At 43.5% G+C, this 12,403-nt stretch overlaps 1 protein-coding gene and 1 long non-coding RNA gene across 11 annotated transcripts in view; one reads left to right on the top strand and one right to left on the bottom strand.

Moving 5' to 3' along the window:
• The window catches only part of LIMCH1 (LIM and calponin homology domains 1), a 217,692-nt gene that overhangs the window by 152,300 nt on the left and 52,989 nt on the right, over positions 1-12,403 (top strand). For all 10 annotated transcript variants that reach the window (XM_079989583.1, XM_079989578.1, XM_079989581.1 and 7 more), the window contains 3 exons: positions 2,050-2,331; positions 8,418-8,702; positions 10,845-11,096. In XM_079989583.1, the coding sequence (XP_079845709.1) occupies positions 2,050-2,331; positions 8,418-8,702; positions 10,845-11,096 (819 nt within the window). The remainder of the gene's footprint in view (positions 1-2,049; positions 2,332-8,417; positions 8,703-10,844; positions 11,097-12,403) is intronic.
• On the bottom strand, positions 4,134-7,373 carry LOC307223694. The gene is made up of 2 exons (XR_013842204.1): positions 6,406-7,373; positions 4,134-5,876 (listed from the first exon to the last, which is right to left on the bottom strand). It is a non-coding gene; the product is annotated as an uncharacterized lncRNA (long non-coding RNA).

Raw genomic sequence — 12,403 nt, forward strand, 5'->3', positions numbered from 1 at the left:
CCTCAATTCCCTCCCAAATCCATCATTTCCAAGAAGCCCTTGGCTTAAGGCCTAAGTCCTTATCCCTGACTAACAGAAAAGCCTCATTACAGTCAAACCTCGACTCCCGAACGCCGAAAACCCGGAAGTCACTACTCTGGTTTTCGAATGTTTTTTGGAAGCCAAACATCCGACATATCTTCTGCTTGAGTGCCGGAAGCTCTTGCAACCAATCAGAAGCCGTACCTCGTTGTCGAATATTTCGGAAGCTGAATGGGCTTCTGGAACGCATTACGTTCGGCAACCGAAGTTTGACTTTATGTATAACTGCAGTTGCTCGTATTCTGCTCTTATTGCCACTCTCTTTTCCCTTGCTGAACTACCAACTAAGTCTCAATCACAAGGTCCTTGACACAACAACCTTCCTTTTTGTGTGTGTGCTTATTTTATCTGGAAAAGTGCCAAGGGCACTGATGGAGCACTGAAGGATAGTGAAGGAAGTAGCGTTATTTATTTACAGTGGTGCCCTGCAAGACTAATGCCTCGCAAGACGGAAAACCCGCTAGACGAAAGGGTTTTCCGTTTTGGAGGTGCTTCGCAAAACGAATTTCCTATGGGCTTGCTTCGCAAGACGAAAATGTCTTGCGAGTTCCTGCGGGGTTTCCCCCCCCCCTTTTTCTAAGTCGCTAAGCCGCTTATCTGCTGATCCGCTAAGCCGCTTATCAGCCGATCTGCTAAGCCCCTAAGCCCCTAATAGCTAATCCGCTAAGCCGCTAATGGGCTTGCTTCGCAAGACGAAGAAACCGCAAGACGAAGAGACTCGCGGAACGGATTCTTTTCGTCTTGCGAGGCACCACTGTACTTTTAATAGAACTATCGCACTTTACAGCCCAGAGAGGCTCTCAAAGTAGCGTACAAGAGATTCTCCCACTGCCATTGGGCACTGTCTACTAAGCATCTAGCTCACTGAAGGCCTCTGAGACAAGGCTGTAGGGCTAAGCAGCTGGAACTCACCCACCCAGTGACAAGTCTTTCTTTCTGACCATTGACAGGCAGCTGTTCTGACTGATTTGGCACAGTCACACAGACACATGCTGCCTCCTGGCAGTGATTTACATGAGCCACAACAGTCCCCGGGGTCAGATGTCATTTGCCCCATGTGTCTGCATCCATGGAGACAATGGTGCATGACGGCTCTGAGAATATCTGAAGCAGACGGAAGGTGTTTTCCCCACCTAAACGTGGTCTTTTTGAAAATGAATATCCCACCTTACTCAAGTTTTCCTTTATTTTAAATATGGATATAATGGGTTCGATCCAGACTAAGTTCATTGGACTTGGTTCCCATTGAACTTAAGCCATGATTTACTTCCTCCATTGATTTTAATGGGACTTTAATGCAACTAGTTTATTCTAGATCCAACCTGGTACGTTTCTGAGCACAATTCAAATTGTTGGTGCTGTCTTTTAAAGCCCTAAAAGGCCTTGATCTAGTATACCTGAAAGAGTGTCTCCATCCTCATCATTCAGCCTGGACACTGAGGTCCAGCTCTGAAGGCCTTCTGGCGGTTCCCTCACTGCGAGAAGTGAGGTTACGGGGAAGCAGGCAGAGGGCCTTCTCGGTGGTGGCGCCTGCCCTGTGGAACACCCTCCCATCAGATGTCAAGGAAATAAGCAACTATCTGACTTTTAGAAGGCATCTGAAGGCAGCCCTGTTTAGGGAAGTTTTTAATGTTTAATGCTGTATTGTGTTTTTAATATTCAGTTAGGAGCTGTCCAGAGTGTCTGGGGGAAACCCAGCCAGATGGGCTGGGTATAAATAATAAATTATTGTAAATTATTCCAATATGTGTGCATATATGCAAAAACATGAGTGTACTGCCTTCACATCCACATGTCGAAGTGGTGGAATTTTTTCCCCTTTTAGTAATGGCTCACATTTAAAAAGCCACGTCTCCTTTTAATTCAGTGCGGAATTAACTTAACCTGATCTGCACGGTCGCAAGCAGCAGCAGGTAATAATAAGCCAGGACTGTGGTGTGAAATAATCTGCCCTGTATGACTTGTTAGCAAAAGCCACCCTGAAACTATAGAAGAGGAACAAACCGAAGTACTGGCGCAATCTGAAGAAGAGTGGTTGGGGTGTTGCGTTTCTGCTGCAAAGCCCTCTGGGAAGCCTGCTCAAACAGAAGTGAACCAAGGAGAGCCTTTATGTCAGTCTTCTACACATTCTGCCAAGAAAGCAGCGGGGCCCAGAAATCCAGAAAAAGATCCCAAGGAACTGGGCAAGCTACGAAGGATTGAGCAGGCCGGTATTAAGATCATGCCGGCTGTGCAACGCTATGGTAGCAGGTTAGCTCTCCCGCACTGTGGGACTTGGCGTGAGCATGCATTTGGTATTTGCCATGCTGTGTGGTTTTTCCTGGGTTTTGCTGCAACGTCATGAGAAAAATAACCTCATAAAATGCGCCTGTTGTTTCCTCGCCGGAATTCACTGCAAGATTTGAGAAAACAATAGCTGGGAATTGCAGGCCGGCGTGCTGCAGTATTATCTGTTATTAAACACATTCATTGCAACTGAGCGATTATGGTGCAGGAATTTTTGGCTGGAAAAGAGTTGTGTGCTCTAATTACTGTGCCCTATTAACAGGCTCTAAATGCAATTTTCTTGGAGCGGTTGAGCTTCGCTTTCGTGAATGCAAAGCAAAAATGAGGTTAAGCAGTTGCATTAAAGGATGTATAATTTAAAACAGGAATCGTAAAAATATTCAGCTTGTTACATTTTTCTGGTAGAGCATGGAGACTGTTCAACAATTTGCTGTAAGCAAACACGTGACAATAATGTCATCAGCAGCCATCCCTTCTCTTTCAGTTGTTCAGGCACGTCTGATATGAGGGTAGCTTGTTTGTTTCGGCTTTTCTACCTGTGGGTATTGTGCAGGGTGGATCAGTTAGTTGGGCTATTCTGTCAGAATACTGACATGTTTGTGCATCCATGTGCAGCTTGACACATGGAGGAGTCTGGCTTGGGGTTTCTGGCATTGCTGTTCCTGATTGCTTGTTTGTTTATTTTGCATTTCAAAAAATCAGGCTTGTGTATCTGTTTCAAACTCTTGCTGATGGAATAAGAACAGCAAAAGGGTGTGAGAGAATGCCCATCAAAGGTGCCGTATTTTTTTAATATAATCTTTTCATTTGATTTTCAAAGAAAAAAGGGGAGAAAGAAAAATAAAATAAACATACCTCAAAAAAACAGTACAAAATCCAAATATTGAGATTACTCTGAATCTCCTGACTTCCCCTCATCCCTTCCATGGGTCCTTTTGATTCTATTTCCAACTGCATTTCAATACTTCTCCAATTTTTTTCATCTTCCTAAGTGTACATTCTGTTACATTACAAGTGTATTTAAAATCCTGCTAATGTTTTGACCTGTTTACAATGATTTTGTATATACTTTATAAACATTTCCCATTCTTTTTTTAAATTTATTGTCTCCTTGATTCCTGAGCTCCCCAGTTAGTTTTGCCATTTCGGCATAGTCCATCAACTTGATTTGTCATCCTTCTCTGGTCGGGGCTGTCTCTTCCTTCCATCTCTGGGCTAGTAACATCCGAGTGGCTGTTGTAGCATACATAAACAGCTTCCTCTGGTCTTTCGGGATATCAGTACCTATAATTCCTAATAGAAAAGCTTCTGGTTATTTTAAACACACACCCCCCATTTCATTATATATCATTTCCCATAATTTTTTTAGTTACATTGCAATTCCACCACATATGATAAAAGGTACCTTCTTTTTCTTTACATTTCCACCATATATTGGTACTTGTTCTACACATTTTTTATAATTTTACCGGGGTTAAATACCACGGCACATCATTTTCATATAGTTTTCTTTCAATAAAGTAAGTACATGCCGTAAATTTCACATCTATTTTCCATAGCCTCTCCTAATCTGTCATTTGTATCTTATGTCCCACATCTTTTGCCCATTGTATCATCACAGATTTGACCTGTTCAGCTTTTGTATCCCATCCCAGGAGCAAATTATACTTTTTTTTTTACAACAATTTAAAATTATCTTCTAAGATCTCTCTTTGAAATCTTGATAACTTGTAACTAAAACTTCCTTTTTATCCATTTTTTTTAAAAAAAAAATCATTGAATTGATGATATTCTAGCCAATCTGTTACCAGTTCTCTCAAAGGGGCAGTATTAATATTGTGATGAATTGCAGGTCCAAGGGTTATGCATAAAATTGCATACAGTCAAACCTTGGGACTGCAGATGAGGGGAAGAGAGAGAGAGAGAGAGAGAGAGAGAGAGAGAGAGAGCGTACCCTCAGAACCACCGTGCCAAGTAGTTTTGCCCAGCAAGCAAGGCAGAGAGCTTAAAACCTCTTTACGTCAAGTAACCTCAAGGAGACCCAATGCGAAAAGAGCTCAGAACTTGACTTGAGTTGCTTCACCTAGATTGCCTTCAACTACATATGGTTGAAATTGCACAAGCCAAATGCTGATAAGACAAGGGATTGCTGCAACGTATTCTTGGTATGATACCCAGTAGTACTGGTTTGCTACAGATGCAGCTGTAATAAAACTAATGGAAATGCCTTAACTGCAAGTAGGGCTGCTTGGTGTGCATACACACACACACACGCACATACACGAGAGAGAGATTGTTCTAAACTCAGAGTTGCTTTGTTTGTCAGGAAAGTCCTGGTCAACATGAACAAAACAATGGACACATTAGTATCTTACTCGTGTGAACAGTGTAGCAGAGCAGCAGATTAGTGTAGCCTGAAGCTTTTATTTTTTTTTGTGGAAAACGGAGACAGCCACTTCCAAATCATGCTGCTCATGCACAAAAACATGTTTTCATGAGCAAGCTTGATTGCATTCAATTGCTCAAGTCAGATGCTGGCACGTCGTTGGAAGCAGCCAGGGCTGGCCCAAGGCATTTTGCCGCCTGAAGCAGAGGGCAAGATGGTGCCTGAAATATACTCGGAGTCGAGAGTGGATTTCATGTTCTTTATTCAGCTCATAGTGGTGAGGAGGAATGAAAGTTCCCCCCAAATATCTGCTTTATATACATTATTTACACAATGGGCTGCATGTGATTGGCTAATTCCAGGATTCTTCTGTAGGCCAATCAGGTTGCGGATTCACTTCCAACTGGAGCTGGAATGGGTGCCTCCTGAGGACCAGTCATACTGCTGCATTGTTCTAGGATCAATCATTCTGAATCGTATTGTACTAGGACCAATCAGACTGTTGCATTCTGGATCCTATTCAACTCAGTACATAACAGTGCCCTTGCATTCCAAGTACAGGAACTGTTCCCCCCTCCACAACTGTGCCTGGTTTTGCAGGCTGGTTTCGAGAGCTGCCATTGCATCTCTACCTGTATCCAAAACTGTAAAAACCAAAGTTCAAGTTCCATTTGCCGAAAGTGTGCGGAGATTCGTGGGAGCTTCAGGCACACCTGGAAGTCACTGTGGGGAAGATGTGCAAGGCCCCATTTGGCAAGGGAATGCCTGAAGCCACTTTCCTGGTGCTTTTCCAACGATATCTCATGTATTCGGTTGTATGGCAGGCAATAACAGAACCCCTGTTAGTCCCACACTGGGACTAATGTGTGCAATAACCAAGACAACGGTGTTTGAACAACAGCATCTGTGAGGCTTAAATGAGAACCTTGGACATGACTCAAAATAGCAATGAAACACAGTGCTGTCCGTCTCTCCCTTTCTGGAGAGTTTGCAGGCTTACACTGGGTTTAATAGGTTTAGCACGTGTGCTTGGAGGAGGTTAACAGCTTTTTGGTCATTATGCACAGCTCCAGCCTTGCAACTTCCAGTTCCCCCTTCAAAGCTGCAGATTCAGCTGGCATAGCTGTCAACTGTTCCTTATTTGGTGGGAAAGTCCCTTATCCCAGCACTGTGTCCCGCTGCTGTCCCTTATTGATGATGTCCCTTAAATTTCCCGGGTTTCAAAGGAAGCAGCTCCTCTCCCTCCCTCCCTTCTGGCCAGGGAGGAGATAGGCTCCAACTGTGTTGCTTGGCTGCGTTGCTCACCCAATAAGGAGTCTAAAAATGACTGGGGGGTGGAGCTTGCATGATTTGGCCGATCGAATCGGCTGTGTTGCCTGGGGACTCGCCTTTGCTCAGCGCTTCCCAGCGGAGAGGTGACAGTGGTTTTCCTTGCTGCATCCCCTTTGCCGGGTTTCTGTGCTGTGGGAACCACCGCTTGAGGCTTCGTTTGGCTGCTGGCTGGGTTTTCTGCCTTTGGCTCAGAGGGGCTCAAAAGTTGAACATACCTGTGTTCGGAAAATCCCTTATTTTGGCTGCTGATCCCTTATTTTCAAGGCTGCTGGTCCCTTATTTTCAAATCTGTAAGTTGACAGCTATGACAGGTGGACAACTCAGTCCTTTAGCCAAGGGCAACAAAGGTTGGGGGAAGCGCTCTGGCGTCATCTTATCCGCAGGACTCTTCATGCTCTCCTCTCAAGGACCTCTTGAGCTGTCTTAGGTAGAGCAAGATGTTCAGGGTCTGCAGCAGTAAGTGATTGTTTCCTCCCCCATTGTCGTCCTGAAATACTGTATTTTCTTAGGTGCCAGGTGCAGAATTTGAAAGTGGTGGTGCTAGAAGGTAGGGAATGCCTGCCAAAGAGGAAAGCTGTGCTTTAGCGGCAGGCTAAACACCTGCGCTGTTGTGTGCCCTTTGCCCTACCTTTCTGAACCCCATTTGGTTGTGAAAGACCCAAGATGAACTTAATTAGTTTTCTTCTTCTTTTTTAAATACACGTGGTTGCAGAGAGGAGGAAGGAAACTTAAAAAATTAATAAATGTTAAGAGCATTTAGAAATCTCCTTTTTCTTTCCTGTTGGTGTTTTCCACTGATTTGTCTGATACAGTAAGCCAGACTATTCCATAGTGAGACCCTACAGGCATGCATATTCCTGGGGAGAAACTTCTCTGTGTCTTCTGAATCAGGACATACAGTTAAGCTCTCGCCTCGCTAACCATGAGTTGTAGTGGCAGTAAAAGGGACTAGGGAGGAATAAGATAGCTGTGAGCAACTCTCTGGGGGCCCGCACATGTACATGATGTTGCTAAGCCATAATTTGGTTAAGCATGCCATGCAAACCAGATTATAGGAACATGCAAAGCCAGCCTGGGAAGTCCCTTGGGGAAGCCATAATACTTTAAACTAGTTTATAACTGCTTTATAAGCTTCTTACTTGTTAGCATAAAATGAGATTTCTTGACCCTTCATGTGACGATTTGCTACAAGGTAGGCGAAAACCAGGTGGCTGGTGCCAATTTGCCAAGTGGAAAAATTCCTAGCAGGCCCCTCAACGGGGACCAACCAAGGTCCATAGCAAAGTCAAAGAACGAAACCTTATAGGGTGGGAGGGTGGGAAAACAGGAACAGCTGGCAGGCGGCAAAGAGGGAGATCCCTGGCCTATATAGGGCAGGACACGCCCCCCAAGCCAGCCAATTGGCCAGCTAGGGGGTGACACGGCTGCAAATCCCCCAATCGCGGGGGCTGGCCTCTACCCACCACACACATGGAGGGGCCGTGAAGCCTGCAACTCCTGAAGGCGGAAGTGGCTTTGTGCTATAAATTCTTGTAATGCAAATAGCTTCATTTTCCTTTGGGTTTTGCTTGGATTGGGACAATATTACCTCTTGGGGCCTCTGGTAGACAACATTATTCTTGGTTGATGATACTGTTCACAGTTCTTCAGGAGCTGGGATAGCCATATTATAAAAGAGGCATTTTTTTATCAGAGAAGTTCCATAGCTTCAGGGTGCTTCAGGGGTGGGAAGAAAGGGCACCAGTTATATTCTGCATCTTTTCTTTTAATGAACTTTTTTATTTTCCCACCTCAAGGTTAATAGATGAATATCAGTGACTACAGTCCTGTTCTCTGATGTTCGTCAATGGGACCATAAGCCAAAACCTTCAAGAGAGAGGGTGGGTGGGGACTTCTGCTATTAATGTAAAGAAAAAGAAATTCATTTTAAGAACTTATAAGCGCTAGAAGGAAACGTAAGAATCCAGAGTGTCTTTCTGTTAAGTACATGGCCAGAAGCTGTACTGATAGTTTTTGATTAGAGGAAAAAAGAAGTGTTTGAAGTGTTTTTGAGAATAACAGTGCCTCTTTTAAATGGTGAAATGAGCAATTCTTGTTCTGTTCATGTTCGTTCCACAAATAATTAAAGCAGGAAATAAAGATCCATTGTCACTAACTGTACATGCATGGAATCCCGGTTTTTGCAGCATGGAGTCTTAAATTATGAACGCTTCCTCTGAACTAACGGCACGTACAGCATATTTTGTTTGCCTTTTTTAAAGAAATATGGAGAGTCGTGTTGTCTTTTTTCATTTCACATCTGGATTTCCTATTTAACTTTGCTATGGATCAGTCAATTGCACATGTGCGAAATGGATGAGCTTACTCCAGACATCATCCTTCGCAAAGAGAACCCCTTTATGCTGAGCTATCAGCGAAAAGATTCTGGGTCCGAAGACGAACGAGATGACAGGATTCCTGACCTAGAGAAGGATGATTTTGCTATACGCAGAGCAAGACTAAATCAGCCCAAACTTACGTTGCCATTTAACCAGTATCTACTTGGATCTTATGCAAACAAAGATCGAGGTAAAGTGGAAGAAGGGAAGAAACAAAAGAAAAAGCAGGAATGTTCAAGGTGTGCTATTCTACTTGTTTCTGTATTATTTAATTTGGGATATATTTTTTTTAACCAGGCAATGGTGTTGGCACTTCAGTGTAAGCTTCCCATTTTCCAGTGGGTTCACAGGGGAGGTGGGGGAATTCAAAGCTCTCTGCAAAGTTTCTCTGGCTGCTCTCTTAAAAGTTGTAGGAAAGGGGAGGAGTGTCTGGGTCAGTTAAATTTGGACTGGGAACAGCAAGTGTAGAATATAAGTTGGTTGGTTTGACAGCCACTGTTCTCCTAGTCTCTTAGTTAAGGGTAGAATCTTCCACAAGACTTAAGAAAAGGATATAATACGCAGGAGACTCTGGGATTCCCTCCCAACATTCTACTGTTTTTTTAATCTAAAAAGTAGCATCAGAAACTGAAATCAGAAATGGGAGGGAGAATGGCTGTTCAACGCTCTTACTTCCTGCTGTTTTTTTCATTCAACATCACTTTCCTCCTGCTTGACCCCGCAATTCCTCCCACCCAGGTGGGAAAGGAACCGTTTGTTTGCTTGCTTGCTTGCTTGCTTGCTTGCTTGCTTGCAACATATATATATATATATGGTGAAAACAGATGAATTCCAGTTGCAGTTCTGTTAAAGTGGCAGTTGCAGGGATCTTGGAAGACAAAATTCATGACTCTTGACACATTATCTAGCTTGGCTCTAAGGGTTGTTTGTCTCTCCATGTTGTGTTACACCAAGTTGTCAGTTTCTTTTCTGCATAATGGCTTTGGACACATTTATTTCTGCTAATGAAGAAGCTGCAAAAACAGGTCTGGTTCAGTTTGGTTAACCCCTTATGGGGAATTCCTGCAAAGCCCTTTCTCTCGCTCGCTCTCTCTTTTTACAATAGCTATATTGAGCTCCAGGCATAATTGTGGGCTGGGTGTGGGTGATGCAACATACAAGTGGATGTTGAGCAAAATGTTTTTACTGCATAGCCAGACTGGTGTCCATTTTGCTCATTGCTGGTGTAGGCATTGTAGTAAAAGGCATGAGCAGTGACATTTTTAGGGAGCATAAGTGATTTACTCTTTATACTTTGAGAAATATCTGTATACAGCATTTTTAACTGGGTATAGCTTTCTTGGATAGTGCAGAAAGTCTTTTGTAAGAACTGTGAACTCCTGCTGCTTTTAGCCATATAAAAAGTGTTGCCTTTGTGGCGACAATATAAATGCCAACATTTACAGTCCCAGCGTCTAACTGGTGACTAATGTCTTGGAATGGCATCTGAAGAACGTGTCCAAATCCTTGGATGCCGAGCTTGGGAATGGTTAGCAGTAAAAGAAAATCCCCAAGATTTGCTATATTGGGAGACAAAACTTGAATTCATTGCAGCATAGGAAGTAGACGTCATCATAACTGTCAAAATGAGAGATTGTTAATAAATTAAATATTGTTTCAAAAATGCATCAATGGGGTTGCTTGTCTCTGCCCATAATCTGTCGTTTGTCTGTAGAGAGCAGGCCTGGCCAAAGAAGTGGCATTTGGCAAGACCTGAGCTTTGTGTCCCAATGTTGCCACCATTCCTGCTTTGCTTGAAGCACTCTAGAAGGTCAGAGGAGGCATGTGAGCACTCTCCTTTTGCACCCCTGCCTCTTCCAGGTTAAGGAGGCCCACTGAAGGTGCTGCTAGCACTGGTAGACAATAACTATGTAAAAATGGGGGTATTGTCTCTCAATGGAGCATACCAGCCACTAGCTGAAATTGCAGCAATAGATGATTGCTTCCTCCAACATCGTTCTCTCCTCCGTTGCCCACTTTTACTCAATATTTTGATTTGGCAGGGCCAGCCCTTGCATGAGGCAGAGTGAGGCAGCTGCCTCAGGCAGCAAATTCTGAAGGGCGGAAAGTGACTAGAAAAGGGTCTGCTGTGCAGCCCCTAAATTTCCTTGCTGCCCTAAGGGTGAGGTAGAGGACTCTGTCCCATCACCAGTGCTGAAGTAAGATATATCTACCAATCTAGTCAGATTTTGTGCCCAAAATGGGGAATGCACCATCTCATCCTTTGCCTCAGGCAGCAAACTAGCTTGAGCCGTTCCTGCTACTGAGCTTGCTGCTTGTCACTGTCTGGTCCTTCAAAAGTATTCTTTGTCCTGCTGATTCTGGAATGTGCATTAAATTAGTGGACAGAAGATGGGTGTGACTTCAGCGAGGCCAGTGGTGATATGCGAAGACAAACCATTCCCGCAGTCACAGAAGGACGAGTCTAAGGAGAAAGACGCATCTAAATTTCCAGATGTTCAAAGAGATGACCTGGCTAAGCGAAAAACTCAGGCTAGCCCCTCCCAAGTAGATTTGCCATATTTTGTGAGAGCTACTATAACACAAGCAGATCAAGACACCTGGGACCGACTGAAAGTTTCAGGGAATTCCAGGTATGTTTCCATAGAAAGAGAGAGAAGGAGAGAGAGAATAAAGATTCATATTGCTCCTAAAATATTTTTAACTCAAATCATGGCACTCAGGAATACCAAAGGCCAGCAATTAAGACATATGCATAATATCTGCATGCAGCAAATTACCAGGGTACACAGTAAGGTCTGGTCAATAATAACTGATGTCTTTCTGCCAGCCATCTTTGTGTAGGAACGGGGAGAATCTGCCTAATTCACACTTCATGAAACAGCATGTGAACCGAAGCACATCCTTCCTTCAAAATTCACACTTCTCCTAATTTTGCCGTGCAGTTAGTTCTCCACCCAAGTAATGTGTACAAAAATGCATATGCTAGGGTAAAATGTGCATTTAAAAAAATGCATATACTGGTGATAATAACGTAAAAAATGCAATTGATTAGGGGAAATTGCTTTACTATATTATATATTAACAGAAAGTTGCGTTGAATGCTGATGAATTTTCATGAGCGCTTAAAAGGAATTGCAGACAAATCTGGAGAACTGAACATAAGACAGGAAGAATGAGAAAGTGAGAGAAACCAAAATCGAGAGATTTCACCCACCCCTTATCTGTGTGTGTTGTCTTTGGTATTTCCTTGGGGTTAGTGGGGTGCTGAACCTTCCCAAGCCACCAAGGGGAGTGTTGTCGGTCCATCCCCAACATAGCTAAGAATAGCATCATGGGCCATCTTAGCGGCTCTGTGCACAAGTCTCCTGTTCACATCTGCGCAGGAACCAGGAATAACCCTTATCATAATCTTTAAGAGTCTAGGCTTGAAATGAAACACTTTTCTTTCCCTTGGTGTTTGTCAAGTTTCCACTTGCAGGGCTTCCCTCTTTTCTTGGCACTCCCATGCAGGAAGCAGCTGTGGCAACAAGCCTTGCTAGCTCTGCTCGGGGTTACATGGGAATATGTCTGAATCAATCACGGCTAGACGATAGCTCTCTATCTGGTTTAGTGGAAGGGCTGTGGGCACAATCTAGCAAAAAGTTTACAAAGCAAGAAAAAACTGCCATCATAGCTATTTGCGAATGTACTGCTCAGATTTCCAAGAGACATTATGCCATCACTTGGAACCAAGCCACTTTTGTCCTTTGATAAGTTCATATAATTTTCTGGATACAGTTTGGCTTTGGTCCTGTTGTGCTGTTTACATTTTTAAATGTTGCTTTCACTCTTGGTCAGAATCATTTTTCTCCATGTTCCTTGGTTTGATAAAAAGGGGGGTGCCAGGGTCTCTTCTCACAACACCCCAATTTCTTGCATTGAGTGATTTTCCTCCTCC

This window comes from Podarcis cretensis, assembly GCF_951804945.1.
Source record: "Podarcis cretensis genome assembly, chromosome: 9".
NCBI classification, from domain to species: Eukaryota; Metazoa; Chordata; class Lepidosauria; order Squamata; family Lacertidae; genus Podarcis; species Podarcis cretensis.